An 18,482-nucleotide genomic window follows, 5' to 3' on the forward strand; every position below is an offset into this window, starting at 1 on the left:
AAAAAGGTGAACAAAAATTAAGCTTAATCTGGTCTTGCTGCGCGTGCCAATCCGTACCAGCGCTAAAAAAAAGAAAAACAACAGCCAACAAACGTCAATATAAAATGTAATAAACGTAAAAGTCAAGCAGCTTTCAAGTTTGGCAGCAATTAAAAACACAAAACAAAATTACAAAAATAAATAAATAAATAGGTAATAAAAATGCAAAGCAACGTTAAAATAAACGCCACTGCCAATCGCTTTGTGCTACAAAACCGCAAGAAAGAAATAAAACAAAATTAGCCTAAATGCATAAAGAGTCAATTATTTAATTGTGGAAAAGTACAGTGTTGAATATTATTAAAAAAGTTGCTGCTTGATTTTAAATGCAATATGCAATAATAACTTAACTGCCATGAACTTGCCAGCAAGTGTGTGTGTGTGTGTGTGTGTGTGTGTGTGCGCACTTTTATCTCAGCCAAGACACAAACCATTGACAGAGATGAAATGTTTAAAGAAAACGCGCCGATTTGAAAATGTTGATAAGCAGGCATTTAAATGAAAATGAGCTAAAAATTTGTGGCGCCATCGTTCACTGCATTACTGATTGAATGACGAACTGACGGACTGACGGTCTGGCTGACTGACTGGCTGGCTGGCTGACTCAAGGGTCTGTGCTTTACCAAAACGCTTATCGGTGCGTTTCATCGTGCGCGCATGCGCAGGCGCAGGCGGCTTCGCCGTCAGTTGGCCAGGCCAAAATGCGAGCTGAGAACTGCTACCTGCTGGGCATGCGCAGTAAATGATGCCGTTGTAGTTATTGTTGTTGCTCGTCATCGGTTTCGATGCTGCCGCCCGGCATTTTTTATTCTTTTGCTCTGTGTTTGTTGTGTTATTGTTGTTTTTGCATGCTGTTGCCACCTTACTGTTTCGACTGGGCATTAACTCATTCACACACGCACTCTCACACACGCACATGTATATACATTAATATGTGTGTATCTATGTAGGTATATATGTACATACATATGTACATATGTATGTATGTTTGTAGTGTGTTTGCTTGACTTTGGGCCACAAATTTTTTATCGTTATTGTGAGCGTGTGTGTGTGTTGGTTGTTTAATTTTGAAGATTTTTCCCTCATTCTTTGCCCAGTTTTGGTTTCTTTCTTTTGTTTCTGTGGTTGTCAAGCGCGGGGTGCGTCGCACAGACACAGACACAGCAAAGGCACTCAAAACACACACTCATACGAAAAACTTTCGTTGATTTTCGATGATGTCATAAGTGTTGCATGGACTCGCGAGTTGCCTCTGCCGTTTCCTAGAAATCAAACACATTTTGGCTTACATATTTGCTGACTTTGCTGCTTGCCTCACGTTGTTGCACAGACAACAGGAAGTACACACACATACATACATACATGTACATGTATGTATGTTAGTATGCATGTATTTATGTACATGCATATATTATATACATACATATGTACGTATGGTACATGGTATATAAGATTTTTTATTTATACATATTTGCCGTGGTTGTTGTTGTTTTGTACGCCAACACTTCCGACATTTTAAATGCAATGAGCCAAGCGATCAGCCCGGCTAAATAAATCAACATCAGCAAAAACAGCAACAGCAAATGCAGCAAAGAGCAAAAGCAACAACCAGCCCGACACACAAATAAACATAAATAAATAAGCAAGTGTGTATGTATGTATGTGTGTTTAAAATATGTGCGTGTATGTGTGTATTCGTGCATGCAGGCGCAGTTGGTCGTTGAGGCGCTTAATGCATACAAATGATATTAATCAACGCAGTTGTCGTCGCCATCGACATCAAAGACGTACACACAAACCCGTACACAACACACACACACACACACACACACCCATTATTATTAATAATAATAAGAAATGGCAATCATAATAAACATAATATATGCAATGCTCAAAAAAGCCTTACTTTGTATTCTGCTATAAACGTCAAATATATTAAAAATATCATAAAAAATAGCACACAGATATAAATCTAAAAATAAAACTCTCAAATATAAATAATATAAACAATTCTAATGTATGCACAAAATGGGCTCCCCTCAAATTCGGATATGAATCCATAGAAAATTGTAGCCAAAACAGCGTTTGATTTAAAGTTTTTTCAAATTATGATTGAGTTGTGTGCTCCATGAATTCAATTCTTGTTTCCTCTCCTCTTTCATTTAAACTTTTTGGAGCACTATTATTGTTTACCAAATTTTTAATTTAAAACGGAAAGTTTCCCATAATTTGCAAATAGAATTGGAATAACAGAAATGTATTACTAATACAACTTTATAGGCAAATTTTCGAAAACTAAATAGAATCAATAAGTTGTTAGTCCAACCCCAGCGTGATTAGTTATAATAAATATTAAATTCTTTACTTTACCCTTCTAGCTAAAAAAGAGTATAACAGAGAAACATTGTAATACTTGTACAACAAGAGTAAAATTAAGTCAAAAGCTGCGGCAAATCAACTTAAAGGAAACTCCAGCAACAAAACTGTGTTAGCAAGCTACTTAAAAAGCAAAACGTTACAAACCTATTTACTTAACAACAATTTTACAACAAATACATACGCCGGCGAGCAATTAAAAATTGTAAAAATTTGTATTGTGTACACAGATTGTAGAAACAAATCAAACAAACGCAAAAACACACATAATAATCGACAAAGCCGCCATGAAGAAGCTGTCAGTGAATGTAAGTAAATCAGCGTTTTAAAACTTAGGTTTAAGAATTAGCCGGCATCTTGGCCATAAATTAGTTGTCATTGTTGCTGCAAACACTTAATTCGAATCGCATGTTGTTCCAAGAACGCTGCCAGTGTCATTCGTGTACTACTACATACTACCATATACCGGAAAAGTCGGAGAAGGAAAGAGTAAAGATAGTGGTGGATGGTCACATGAAGTGCGCTTTTCAAGTTCATAATCTCATATGTTTGACATTGGATGGCGGTTGCAACTGCCGGCATCTTGTTAATGAACTTGAAAATCGCACGAAGAAGATGATCATGTTCGTTGTAAACAGAGTAGTCCAATAAGCTCAACAAACATCGCCAATGTGCAAATATCTGAAAGGGTTCCATAACTAACAACAGTTAGAACGAGATAGACAATGTTTCCCAGAGTTAAGCCGCAGATCGATCACAGTTCGATCACTCTAAACAGATCTCTCTTGCCATATCCATTATGAATTACTGACCTTGTGCAGCCGGCCGGCTCTTTACTTTTGACCATTTGCCTGAAGTGGCTTTAAATGAACTTCAGATATAAATCTTTGTGATGCCTGTCTCATGCGATCTTTTTGTGTTGCTCATATTGTTGACGCTTGCGCGCACTTTTGCGCTAATTGAAAAGCAATTGTGCCGCACTTAAATGAGCTAAAATGATTGTTCATGCTCGTGCAACATCATCATGAAGTTAGGACCATCTCTGTGCCACGCGCTGCCATTAATTGGCCTGCCGGCCTGCCTGCCTGCCTGCCTGCCTGCTTGACTGCCTGACCGGGTGACTGTTTGAATGGCTTTCTGATTTTTAGCAGAAGGCGCGCACACACACACACACATACACACTGTTTGAGGTTAATGTGTGGCAAAAGATATAGAATACGTATGTATATGTGGATACGGGCCAGAGGCGCACTCTGAGACTTTGATGTTGGCAATTTAAAATCAGAATTGCCATTTATCATATGTGTATAAAATTATACATACATGTCTATATATACATTTCAATTATGATTATTTTTACATATACATACATACATACGTGATATATGTGGTTTTTTGAACAAATTTACGATTATAATTTACATATGCCATATGCAGTCGGCTCATTGAGAACCTACTTGGGCAGGTCATTGCCCCAAAGTCGTCATTTGCGTCCCTTTCGGATTGAGAATTCGAATAATCATTGTGTAGGAATGATCTAGTACTACAAGTATATAAACACTTTCCAGCTAAACAGCTTTTCTAGCTAACTCCATTCACTATCTTATCTATTTACCAATTAATTTTTATCACTGTAAGCGTTTATCTGTCTGCCTGTGACTCAGTGGCATGGCAATATGGTTGTCAAGCCAAATTGTTTGCAGCTCCTGCTGCTATGGCCAATTCATAAATGTCGGCTGATGCAATTGCCACATGGCATTATGGCATGTCTCTTCAAGCCAAGTTGCTGTTCGATGAACATAAAGGCTCATACACATGTATGTATAGTTGCACTAACTTGGGCAATTATTGTTATTAATAAAGGTCCATAAAACCGTTTAATGTCCGACAAATTAAATGCTGTAATGAGCCATGAAAAGTAAATTGACGAATGGCCATTAAGTAAGCAAGTAGCACCAACAATTCACTATAGTCGATCCATACGAGTACAACAACAAAATAAACAACAACTGATAAGTGCGGAGAAAAGGGGGCTTGTCGCACATGCAATTGCTAATTAGTCTGTCATTTCGTCTGTCTGTCTGTCTGTCTGTCCGTCTGTCTCTCTGTCACTGCTGTTGATAAGTTAGCAACAATATGAGGCGTTTTTGCGACCACAGTCAGTCAAACCCAGACTGGTTACCAAATATGAACAATTTTCAAATGTTATTGATTGGTTTTATGCCATGTAATCAATGCATGAAACTAGTTTCAGGCATTTTCCAATTTAATTGACGTCAAGAGTGAGTTGTGGCCGTCTCTTAAATAATGTCTATGTATATATTTATGTGTGTGTGTGTGTGTGTGTGTGTGTATCAGCCTTATATGTTCACGATTCGTCACACATTTCTTCCGTCCTTGGCACCTTGATACGAGTACCGCCACCGATTCAGGTTGCACTTGCTGTTGCCGAGCTCAAGCTCGGGCTCCATCTGGGCATTTACGTCATACAACAACAGCGCAGACGCACCTGTTTATACTTGTACGTATACGTATGTATGTATGTATGTATGTATGTAAGTTTGTATATGTATATTTAATGAATGGTCTTGTTAGGGTAGGCCACTATTTCGATTGCCTTGGCCAGCCGAACTAACTAAAATACCCCATAAATAAACCAAATAAACAAAAGTTCCCATGGCGTGCCGAATTAATGTGGACCAGCCTTTTATGTACACAAGTTTTCTCACATTCTTGGAATACCTATCCATATCCGAATGCATTTAACGTCTGCGCCCACCGCATGACGTTCACAATCCCATAGATGTGTGTAGATGTGTGTTTTATTACACGATCATTGACCATTTTTCCGATGCACACGAGTTTGAAATTGGTTCGAACTTTCTGCTCTGACTCATTGCCATTTCCGTTGCGTGCTTTGGCAGTCATTCAAGTACAAATTTGACAAAACACATACATACCATAGAAATGATTGAAATATAGGTCGCGAGTTCAGATTTAAAATATTTGAACAAATGAGCGAAAGTCTTGCCATTAAATACATATTTCATTTTGGTTTATTTCTCATTCCTCAAAGGCAACAGTGTCTTGGATTTTGGTTTTTGTTCATTGCAAATGACTTTTCTGCGAAACAATTTAATAGCTTTGCTTTGTGCCCCACCCTAGCCAGACCTAATATCGTCATAGCCATCGCCATTGCCATGATCATTGCTCCAGCCACGCCCTGTCCGCCCAACCATTTAAGCAGCTTAATGATTCCGCGAATTTGAATTCACATCGACACTTACTTTGCCAAAAATAAAATACGTGCATCAAGCCTTCCCCTCACCCATCCATCCATCCATCCATCCATCGAGTACCCAGAGTCCAGTGGCAGTGGCAGTGACAACAACAACGACAATGACAACCGGATCCGGGGCATCCAGCTGCGCTTAATGGGCATATATGGAGCTTAAGCACACGCTGCGTTACGTTTCATTAATGCTTCCATTTAAAATTCGATGCGAGCCATAAAGAAAACGCAGGCGTTATTATGTGATTTATAAGCATTTGGTTTTTATTTAAAACAAAACGGTCGATCGCGTGCGCTCAAACCCCCAATGAGAACCAACTCAAAAACAAACAAAACAAAAAACAGAAAACAAATGAGAATTGGCACAATCAGCGAAAATGTTTTAAATGTTTGCAAATAATTTCCTCAATGGACTTGTTTACTCAGCCTCTGTATACAGTGTGCTTAGGTGTACATATACATAGTACATAAATGTATATTTGTTTTATATTTTTTCTCTCTTTTGTTTATTGTCTGTACATAAAAACGTGTGACACGCTTCTCCGCTATTTGTGAAAATTGCTCCGATACTCTGACAATTTACGGGTTCGTGTATTTCAACAAATCGAGTCGAAACCAGTTTTATGCTAAATTGTTTTGCTTTCAATTAAACTAATAAAATTCCAATTGCCGCACACCAAATACGAATAAATGTGTGTGTGTGTGTGTATAAATTTATTTACTTGTTTTAGTCGCCCGACTGGCTGGAAAAACTAGAGTGTCGAATACAGGCAAAAGATTACTATGCTTTGTTGTTGCTGCTCTTTAGCTGATCCACTAGAGCTCGCAAAAGCAAAATAAACAGCAAATAGCACACACTTAGCCAAGTTGTTAGCTAACTGTGTCACGTTGCGTATACTTGATGTGTAAGTTAAGAATTTGAACACACCTCTGAATACTCAAAATATAATGGTAATTGAAAAAATTAAACAAATAAACAAAATTTGAAATAATCAATGTCAAACAGCTAAGAGATTTTCGATAATAGATATCGAAGGTTCAAATTATATAAATTTTCTTCTAAATGCGAATTTCTTATATTCTACCAGTCCCACGCTTTAATTTTTCGATGTTTGAACATTTAAAAATAATCTTTATATTTAATATATTATGGGCTTTTTGCTTTTATACAAATTGAAATGATCAATAAATTAAATTCCAAGACACATTTGTTCCATTTAAAGGACATAAAATAAAGCTAATAATATTTTTAATATCAAGACTAAATTTGTCACCCATAATAATAATCATGTTTTTCAATGGAGTTTTCTTGGTATGCTAGTGTATTTGTAAAATATCTCTCTGCCTTGAATGTAAAAATTTATTTATCTAGTAACAGACTAGTACTATATACATACATATATCTATAATCAGAGTTTAACAATGTGGGATTAGAGCTTGTGGAAATTCACAGGTAGATTGTAAAAATGATAAGGGTTGCATGGGTGATTACAGTCAGCACAGTATGTACGCACACATGTATAGATGTTCATACATACATATGTGCATATGTAATTCATATCACGTATTCGCCTGGGTGTTCCACAACAACTTGAAACAATTATTAAAACAAGTTGTTAGCTCGCCCGCTGCTCATGTGTGAGTTTGTTGATTCTAAGGGGTGTGTGTATGTGTGTGTGTGTGTGTTGTGATTACTTGTTGCTTTCAGCTATTGCAAGAGATCACATGCCATACATAAACACGCACACACGCCTGCATAACTAGCTTGTCTGCTTGTCATTTTGTCTGTCTGCCTGCTGTGTCTGCGATGCTACGTCGGGCAGAGCAGAGACAGAAGTAAAAACCACACCAGACTCGCTGTCGTCGCTGCCTCTTACGTATGCATGTATGTGTGCTGGTAACGTCTCTCTCTTTCGGTATATGCATACATACATACATATACATACATGAGAGTGCAGGTATGTGCTTTTGGGTACGGCTGATAAGACAACAAGCTAAGAAGCTTTCTTCGGCTATGCCGAAATTTTATACCCTGCACTGTCTTCCATATCATAGTGATTACAAATATTGTTTTATTGCGACCCACAATATAATAGCCTACTCAATATTAAATTTAATTTGTATGTATTTGAAAAGAAAAATGCATGACTATCTGGATCGGGAAATCCATCCGGATGCAGTAGTCCACTGCCTACTAAAACAGCGGAGAATAAGATGTGCTTAGGTGGCGGGGATTTCCACCCTATGGATCTCTCCAACAGACACATTTAAAGCCTCATCATTACTTTTAAATTTATTGCATTAATTTTCCTTCGTTAGCACATTAATGAAAGTTCTTTCTAATAATAACAGTTACATAAATTTATATTATTATTATTTAATATTAAATCAGAAGTCTGATTTGTCGATATGTTCTTTGGAGATCTACCATAGTTTCTTCTAGATGTTACAAGCTTAAACACTAAAAACAATATACCCGTACTATTTTCAATAAAGGGTATAAAGGCAGCAGCAGCACCTCAACCACAACAGTTGCGATCTTCAGTTTTATATTTGTTGCCAACAAAGTTGATTGCTCGCGCGGCGTTTTTTAGTATTTATACTTATTTATGGGCATGTTTTATCATAATCTCAGCTTTTTTATAAATATTATTTCGGTTATTTAATATACAAAAGAAATTTACGCCGAACGAGTTTTATTTACACACTTTTTCGTCACTGTTTAAATATCATCTGTGCCTTGGACTTATTTGATAGTGGTTTAGTTAAAGTACACTACTCTAGAAGTAAAAACTTACAAATATACTCAGGTAGTACAACGTTTTCAGTGAAAATATCGCCCTGTGTCGCCCAAGTCTGCGCTGCCTCCACACCAGCAGTTCACGTGACAAGCGGTGCACGTCTCTTGCCAAATGACAAATAGATGCATATTTATTACGAAACGAACGGATCTTTACACTCTGTAGACGGCCAGTGCGCCTATTTATCTCACTTAATAGCCTAAGCGGATGCATAACGGCTACAGCTTCATAATCAATCAATTGACTTTATTATATAGCGCCTTAAGCATTCGCAATTCATCTTTATGAGCGTGGAAGCCATAAAAAGTTCAGCAGCCAAGTGTTAAAGTAAGCGAAATAATTACATATAAGTACTTATAAATTTTTGTAATGCCTGCACTAAACGGATTTATTTGGATTCAATAATACATTTATATGTATAAATTCTCGAAAAACCTCTCTAAATACCAGAGGAAACCAATAAGAAAATATTTACATTTACTTTCCTATTAAAATTGCTATTTACAGATATTCTTAGCTCCAGTAATAAAGCTCAACATATTTTGTTTGAATTTGATTTAATTTTTGTCCTAATTGCGCTATAATTTTTCATGCACATTAACTAATTTGTGTGTTCAATTTAACATTATAGTACTAATTGAGAAACCGGTTTTGAAATATTTACAAACGAATTTTGATCGCCTATAATTTCAAATTACTATTAACTTTCTAGCCGAAAAAATGTGTACTTAAATATTTACTTAATATTGTTGTGAGAATTTCAAATGATGCTGATTTAAAAATTACTTACTGTATAATAAGAGAGTGCTTTTAACGCGTAACTAGACCGTAAATACGTATCTCTCTCCCTCTACCTTTCTGTTAAATATTTTTTATTTGATACTGAGGGGGCCAAAACCATTGGCAACAATTATCAGAGATTTTCTTGTCGCCATTTGCATTTCGCTGACGTTGCTACGAAAAAAAAAGAAGAAAAAAAAAAGGAAAAACATAGAGCGCAATTAAACACTAGCAGTCAAAACAATGCGGCTGTTGTACTAGCTGGGAGGCAAACCGCTATTAATTTAATGCCGAACTGCATTAATGCAAATTAAAATGCACATGCAATGCACATCGTTACCTGCTGGCAACGTTAACGTCAACGACACCACCAGACGATGAGACAGCAACAGCAACAACAACAGCAACAGCAACAACAACAGCAACAACAACAGCAACAGCAACAACAACAGCAACAGCAACAATAACAACTGCATTGGCATGCGTGCCACGCAAATTACATGAGCAATTTCTAGCTCTGCAACAGCAATAGCAACAGCAACAACTTTGGCTTCATGTCTATTAAATTAACAGCACCGTTTAGCGCTCGAGTGGAAGGCGAGCGTAACGCTTGGCCAGAGCTGCTGTTTGCAACGCCGCATGCGCAACGGCCGCAAACATTTCTTTTACAATATTTTTCTTCTTCTTCTTCGTGTGCCGGTGGCTGCTGCGTCGCATTGCTCGATCGCACAGCAACAACAACAACAGACACAAAAACAGAAAAAGCAAAGCAGAATCCAAAACATAAACCAAAACAACAGCAAAAAGCGGTGTGCCAGTTTATTTGGTACCAAGCAGTCTCGTCATGGCGATGTGTTGTTGTTCTCCTTGTTGCTGTATTTATTTTTGTTGTTGCCTTTTTGCGTGCTGCATTATTGCAGTCTAAGCGCGTATTTGTTGTAAAAAAAACACGCGATATATACGTTATTCGTTAAATTGTAAATTGTGGCGCATGTGCGTTGCGCTGTGAATGCCAAAAAGTGGCTGGATATGGCGCGATGTGTATGTACTTATGTATGTATGAGTATTGTCAGTGTGTATGCATCTGTGTGAAATATTTCAACTTTAGCTTTTGGGCGTTTAGTTTGCTTGCCATGCTTGCGTAGCCAAGCGTTAAGTTGTGGCATATAGCGTGCTAAACAATATATATTACTACTATACACACATACATACATACGTATATATATAAAAGTGTAGATGTACATTCTGTTTTATTTATATTTATACATAAACATTGTCATTGTACTGTGTGTTCAGGTGACGGATTTATTTTTGCAGAAATCAGCACTCATATCAGAACATGATAAAATTCCTGGCATTCTTAATTGCAAATACCGCAAGTCTGATAAGATTTGCTCCTACACCTGTTAGTTTGAACTATACTTTATAATTTTAGCTCGGTCGTATGATAAAAAACACTTTTCTAACTCTTCTTTCCATTCATAATTCCACTTTCCTTATCGCCTTAAAAAAAACTTTACAAGAATATGAAACGGTCTGATAATATTTAAAACTCACACACCTTCTTTTCACTTACTATTGCAATATCACAAATTATGTACATACTTAAAATTCCTTTTCATACGTATTATGTTATCAATTCTAAATTAGAAACTGACAATAACACTTAATCCCATCAGGTCATGCTGGTGTTTCTACCAACGCTCTGGTAGGCAAATCAAGTCAACCTTTGTCCAGGAGCCCAACCCATTTTGCAATCATATTAACCATTCAACAATCATTGATTAAATATTGTGAAAGTCATTGAAAATTATTTATTTAGTGGACCTTGACTTATAGGAAGAAAAGGAAATTTATAGCATTGAATACGGACAGATTGTAATCCATAGATAATTCCGTAGAAAAGCAAAAACATTACAACATATTGAAACAGTAATAATAATGATAACAAACAAATTATGTGATATCGAAAAAAGAACCCAATTGAACTGAATATAAAGCTTGTAAGATTTATTTCTGCAGCTAGGCGCATACTGTACTTGTTCGTAATAATCTAAAGTACATCAAGCATCGTTCAAGATATAAACGCAAATCTTAAAAAAAAGCTATTGCGCATATGTATGAAATTGTTATAATTGCTATCATTATTTTTGGCATATGACTTCATTCAATGTCGATTTGGCTTGTTGCTCTTGTTATTGTTAGTTTTATTGTTATTGTTATTGCTATTGCTGCTGCAAAATGACCAGCAGCAGCAACAATGAAAACAACAACATTCAAATCAAAGTTAAATAGCTTAACAATCAAGCAATCGAATGGCGTGCGCGCGATCACAAATGATTCAGTTACATACGAGCCACACCAATATATGTACATACATATGTATGTGTGTGTGTGTGTGTGTGAATTGTCGTAGCCAATTTATAATGTAGTCGATTGTATATGCATCGAATATAAATTAATACAAAGCGGCAGCCGACAAATAAAATCAATTGGCAACTAATCAAAGTACAATGCAAACAAATTGCCAACACATGCTACAAAAAGCGAACGTGCTGATGGTAGCCATAATGATGATGATTATGGTGATAATGATGATGATGATGACAATGCTAATAAAGCAAATGATGACGACTATCGTTTGCTGGGCGCGTTCGTTGGCTCCTTTCAAGATGTGCGAAATTCCTCGAACTGATGACGGCATTTAAATAGTCAACACAAATAAGACAAAATGGCGCGTGATTTAGGGCCTTAACTTCATATTCACATTGCATTTGAAGCGTCCGTTTCACATATCGATTATACATACAGACATATGTACATATGTATGTACATATGTATGTATGTATATGTATATGATATGGCATCGTATTATGCTTCTGCGGCTGCCGGCCGGCAAATGTATTAAAAATAAATACATGCGCACTAAGCATTCGGACTCGCACTCGCACTCTCAGTCGCATTTGGAGATGTCATAAATTTTGTAACCCAAAGCCAATTAGCAATCGAGGCTTGGCCGGGCCAAGACCTAGTGAATTTGTATTTATGGCCATCAGTAATGTGATATGCTCTGTAGGCAGCAACAGCTGTTAAATAAATACAAACGCCTCAGTGCACTTTGCCCTGTTCCCTGCAGGCTCACACCCACGCCCACATGACGTATACGTATTTCCCCCATCTGTTTTGCGCAACTAACTTGCACTTTTCAATGCAAGCAGCACAAATGGCGTGCGCACGTGTAACACCAGTTACTAATTATAGAAATTAATACCAAAACACGCCAAAAGTCTCTTAACGAGATTCGTGGCTGCACACAAAACACCTAACAATAAACTCACAAGAGGACCCCACCTTTTAAACACATATACTCAAATATAATTGGAGTCAAAAGTTAATGCAAATTTGTATTCAAAGCGATTGAGATTACATTTCAAACACATCATATTTTCGGAGTGCATTAAACCGCAAATAAATAATAGTTACTATCTGTTATAATCAATTATAGATAAACAATAATTGAGTTAAATTATATGTTGTATATACCTGCAAATAAGTTTTAACCAGGCTCTACCTTATCTATTTCTAAACGATGGCAAACGATTGAAGGGACATCTTCAATAAAATTATGCTTGTATTATAATGGAAAGCATCATTTACAGGTATTTGTTTTTAGATGAAAGCTTAGAGGTTACAATTGATATTTTAGGAAATGCAAAATTCCTGTCAACATCAATTTAATTTTATTGAATCGTTTTATTTATGGTGATGTACTTTAATTAGACATATTTGCTTGCTATTTGTGTATTTATTATTGACAGAAATTGGCTTTAATTAAAACACATTGTGTAAGATTTAAGACAGTGGTCCATATGGTCGGAGGAAGTCTTTCTGTAAATGTTCAGCAAATAGGAAGCCAAATGATTCTTTTTAGATTTAACACAAAAAATCCTTCAGTTAATTTTTATCAACTTTATATATAACTGTTTACCTATTTATCCAACGGTTTGTCTGAATGCTTCGGCTTTTGAAGCTGATAATCATCCAAAAATATGCAAAATATTTATTTTTGTACGATTCACGCCTCTCACAGCACAAACATTTCGCTATACTCAACGTAGTCCTTCAAATCTAATTTTCAAATTTTGTAAAACAATTGCCTTGTATTCATCTTTAAAGACCACAAATGTAACTGAACAAAAGTTGATCGGCTTTGGTTATTACCTTGTATATCAACAACATAACATTCAGTATTTAGAGCAATCTTCATTTTTGACTTAACAAGAAGCAACTGTAAAATTTAAAATGTAACTGATTTGTATACCGAAAACTATAAATACTGATCCCTGACATATGCCACACCCAGATGAATGTTTGCCAACTACCATAAATGACTTTCTGTGGCGGCCAGAAAACATTTAATAATCATTTTGCCACGCTCTCTGGACTTGCGCATCATTTCCGAAATCAATTACCCGGAACGCAGTTTGTGTTTTCTATAAAAAGAACTGCTATAAATCAAAAAGGCATATTAAAACAGTGCTCATCTTAATTGAAACCATCAGCAAGGCAATAAAAAATCAATTAAAAACGAAGATTTCGATTCGAGAGTATCAGCGAGCATCTTCGAAATGTTCGAGGTGCTAAATGAAATGCTTGTTAAGCGTGGCGATATAATGTGTATGGATCGTTAGGGCTACATATGTAGTCAGAAATATTTTTGTACTAAATACAGTACATACATGCTATATAGTAGATGTAGCACTCTTTCTACTTATGCATATTTGTTGTTGTTTTAGCTGTTATTTGAAATAGCGACGTTGTGTCTGCTTTGAATTTTCATTGAGTGCTCACAGCCGTTGAGGCGCGTTCGTACAAAAATTTTCACACATGTCCGTTCGTCCACTGGTCTGCTCCGCCAATTGGCACAATGCGCAATGGAAAATTTGCAATTTTAATAAACTTATTCAATAGTTTGGAATTTATGCCGATGAATGTGTGTGTGTGTGTGTGTGAGTTGTAATTGAAAGTGACGGCAAAAAGAGCGAAACACACGCGTTTACAATTACGGCGGCGACAACAACAAGACGCAAATTAATAGAATATGCAAAATATACATTTTTGGGGGCTTGTCTCCAACTAATCACACACTCAAAATGCAGACAAATACATGCACACATACAGCACAAAAGTATGTGTGGGACACATTATTATGTACAATGGAATTGGCGGCAAAAAGACTGGCCAATGCACATAACTTACATAATAAACGGACCCAAGTGGACATATGGCAAATATATTTACTAATCGTACAAATGTGTGTACACAAACACATACAAATGTATATGTAATTTATGTAGATTTGTATTAAGACGTGAAATTCGTGCGCTATTTATAGACAAGTCAGGCCGGCGATAACATCGTCTGGCTGTTGCGCTTGAGGTGTAGACGCAGACAGAACGACGCACAGTTCGATCTTTCAGCCAAGCACGCACCTTTGTGCATTTCCGAAGACAAACAGAAGAGCAGACAGACGAACAGACAGACAGGCTGGCTGGCTGGCTGGCTGGCAGGCAGGCTGGCTAGCAGACAGGGAGGTAGAGTGGTGGGAAAACAATCGCACATGCAGTTGCGGCCAAGACCAAAACCAATACAAATTGTTTATTTTTAGCCGGGCAGCATTGCAACGCACACACTTCGCACTTGAGTGCCAAGCGTGCTATTTTTAGCCCCCGCCACCGCCACAGCCACAGCCATAGCCGCCGTCGACGCTGCGGCAGCTGCACAACTGCCGCTGACGTTATCGTCCCACCGCCGCGCCATCGCAGTTGCAGTTGCAGTTGCATTCATAAACCTTGAGGTAGTTTGATTGTTGGTTGATTGCCATGCTGGCCGCCGGCTAACATGGCCTGGCCTGTTCGCATCAGACGGGTACGGGTACGATCGTGTGTGTGTGCGCGTCGATTTCAAGGTTCAGCTTGGCCCATATCCATTTACCTAGTTCTTTAGTATAGTAGTTATGGTCAAAACTGGCATGGCGCTGTGGACTTAATTGAAGTGCGAGTGCGGATGAAAATGCGCACTAAAAAAAGACATCATCATACTTGTACTCGTATATTGTTTATTTTTAGCTTATTTCCGGCTCTCATGTTCTTATGGCAATATGCATCTTGTTCTTTTCGCTCATTGCAGATGTGTTCCCGCAACATAAAGATCTCGGTGGTGCTGTTTCTTGTCCTCGTTCCAATTTTCACAGCTTTGCCACACAACCACAATCTGTCGAAACGCAGCAATTTCTTTGATCTGGAGTGCAAGGGCATCTTCAATAAGACCATGTTCTTCCGCCTGGATCGCATCTGTGAGGATTGCTATCAACTATTCCGTGAGACGAGTATACATCGATTATGCAAGTAAGTTTAACAATAAACTACCACTTAATTACCTCTCATTTAAATAACTATTTGATTCAAATAAAGATTTACTTCATTAGATAACAAGATTTTTTCAGCAACACATCTGCATAGTACCAGTACACTTGTAAAACATTAGGGATATATTTTTATAAGCTCTAAGAAAACAAACATTAACCCACTAGCTTTGACAAGGCCAAAAGATCACCAATTCAAAAGCCCAATTCTTTTGCAAATGAACAGCGCGGAAAGTTTTGTTTTAAACAGGTCAAAAATATGGAATCGGTATTGATTTTGCTTTCTTGAGCGTTCTAGCAAATTCTGTTCTACTCATCAGGGCCAACATTTTTCAAGGTGCCACCTTTGAATTGGTACGCAAATTGTTTCTTACGGCCGCATTAGAAATATGATCGTGACACACTTAAGACGAAACAAAATTTAAATACAACCTATTCACATGTTCCGTGGCATTCACACACTTGCACGCCCAACCGTACACACATTCATTCTAAAGAATAAAAGATTCAACAGTTTCTGAATTATTGTAAACTGCTCCCAATTCCGTGACCTTTTCGAAAGTAAAACTTGTGGCCGTGTCAATATTTTGATTGTTTCCAATTAAACTCTTGAGTGAAAATAAAGCGCAGCATACTTTTGGGATCTGCGTTACGGCTTTGTTGCATATCGGATTTTTATTGCTGAATAGTTATTTTTTATTCAAAAACAAAACAATTGATTCTCTGAAACATATGTGAAGCATTTAAATAAAATATTAACTTTTTTTTTAATTTTAATTAACTCAATCTTAAAATTGATGGTAATATTTTTGGAAACTAAAAAACTGACAAATGTATAAAAATAACAAAAAGTTTCGATTTTGCGTTTTTCCTTTCGATTCTACAAAATTTCACCAGAATTTGAAACAGAGCCTATTAGCTCCGTGTTTAAGAAGTCCGAGTTCATTTTATCTGTTACATTCCTACCGCTTTCTTTCTATCATATAAGCTCTATTTCTTCTTATCTATTCGCTGCAGGGCTAATTGTTTTACTCACGAATCCTTTGGAGATTGCCTTAAAGTGCTGCTTATCGATGATGAAGAAATTTCTCAACTACAACAATTTCTTAAAGTTATCAATGGCTCCCCCTTTCCCTTTCATAAACCAATTTTCAAATAAATTTTAAATTTAATTTTATGTTACTTTTCTTTGCCTCATTTTAACTGACTTGCTTTTGTTTTTTAATATTATAGTTTATCATATTTATAATATGTATTATGTATATTGCTTAGGTTTATTATTTTGGTATTTTAATTTTAAACACACAATTTATTTTGTTTTTATTTTATTTTAGGAAAGACTGCTTTGATTCAAAATGGTTTGGTGAATGCCTTAAAGTGCTATTAACACCCCCAGAAGAAATAACAAATTTACAACATTTTATAAAAGTAATCAATGGCTCGCCCATATCATTCAATATGTCGCCGGTACAAACATAACTTTAAGCACACCCATACACCACACATTCACACACACACACACCGAATTATGTAAAAACAATCAAAAAACGAAAAAGAAATGAAAAGATATGAGAACCCAGACAGCTTATAAGTTAATGTCGTTCGATTCGAGTGGAAAACTGAGCAAGAGAACAACTACAACAAATTAAATATTTAACGCCCAAGTTTAATTCGTACTTATTTATTACTGTATGCTTTACAGTTTTTACTATTAATGTTTTTTTAAAAACGAACTATTTTTATTAATTTATTTAAACGTTATGCGTTCGTTGTAAGTAAGCACGGAAGCACAGTGCAAGCTATTTGCAGGCTTCCCATAAGAATGGGAAGCACGCTTCAAAGTATTTATATATAAGTATTCCAGCTTGTTTATATTATTTCGTTATGTATGTAAAATAAAAATTTGTTTTTAATATATCCTTGTATGTATAATTATAATGAAAGTTTTCTATTGTTTGTATAAAACAAGTGGCGCGTACTGCAGGCATTAAAGCATTTAATTTCACACACGAACAAAGGGGTAATTAAAATACATATAATGATAACAAACACAAGAGTATTTTGTAAATGTATTAACATTTTTGTGCTATTAATTATCTGATTTTTTTTCTTCTTTTGAATACTTAACGTTTAAAAATATAATTAGCCTTAATTTGTTGGCAAAAATACAAGTACACGTACACACGTACATACATATATACGTATATGCAAAAAGATAAAATATGCAAACAAATATTAGTCTAAAACGCAAATTGTGCAAAACACAAACAAAAAAATTTGGTAGAATACACAACAACAAAAAAAGTAATGCATTGAAAATGTAAAAAAAAAGTTATAAATATTTACGAAAAATAGTTAAATATTTCGCTGGCTATCTGAGGGCATCAAAATTGTGATAAATGAAAAAGAAATTAGAATGCGACACTGACCAGAGAGCGTAACAGAGAGAGAGAGAGAAAGAGAGAGATTGACAGTGACTGGCGCTCTACAGCAAATGAAGCAGCCGGCAGCGATCACCAGGCGTTTTTCACGCGACTAAAATCGCGCGTTTACAGTTTTTATTTTGGTATGTTTTTGAGTTTATATTTTTTTAATTTTCTTATATCACATATTTTTGTGAGTTTTTACCTTTTTACACGTCCAAAAATTTTTGGAATATTTTTCACATTACTATGCAAACCTTTTGAAATTTTAAGCATAGTTAATGTTGGCGTGATAACCTAAAATAATTTTTGCATTTTGTCTCACTATTGAGATTATATACTGCATA

General features: G+C 36.2%; 1 protein-coding gene across 5 annotated transcripts in view; it reads left to right on the forward strand.

The window, feature by feature from the left end:
- LOC115619984 (ion transport peptide) overlaps nt 1–18,482 on the forward strand; it is a 29,848-nt gene that overhangs the window by 10,330 nt on the left and 1,036 nt on the right. Inside the window, exons 1-4 of one of the 5 annotated variants that reach the window (XM_030513026.1) lie at nt 21–192; nt 2,418–2,723; nt 15,478–15,695; nt 17,047–17,810. In XM_030513026.1, the coding sequence (XP_030368886.1) occupies nt 2,703–2,723; nt 15,478–15,695; nt 17,047–17,191 (384 nt within the window). In that variant the 5' untranslated portion in view covers nt 21–192; nt 2,418–2,702 and the 3' untranslated portion in view covers nt 17,192–17,810. Of the gene's footprint in view, nt 1–20; nt 193–2,417; nt 2,724–15,477; nt 15,696–17,046; nt 17,812–17,998; nt 18,279–18,482 lie in introns of those variants that run through there. The other 4 variants (XM_030513029.1, XM_030513027.1, XM_030513028.1 and 1 more) reach the window with 4 other exon arrangements.

Source organism: Scaptodrosophila lebanonensis, unplaced genomic scaffold, assembly GCF_003285725.1.
Source record: "Scaptodrosophila lebanonensis strain 11010-0011.00,11010-0021.00 unplaced genomic scaffold, SlebRS2 tig00000001-arrow-pilon, whole genome shotgun sequence".
Classification (NCBI taxonomy): Eukaryota; Metazoa; Arthropoda; class Insecta; order Diptera; family Drosophilidae; genus Scaptodrosophila; species Scaptodrosophila lebanonensis.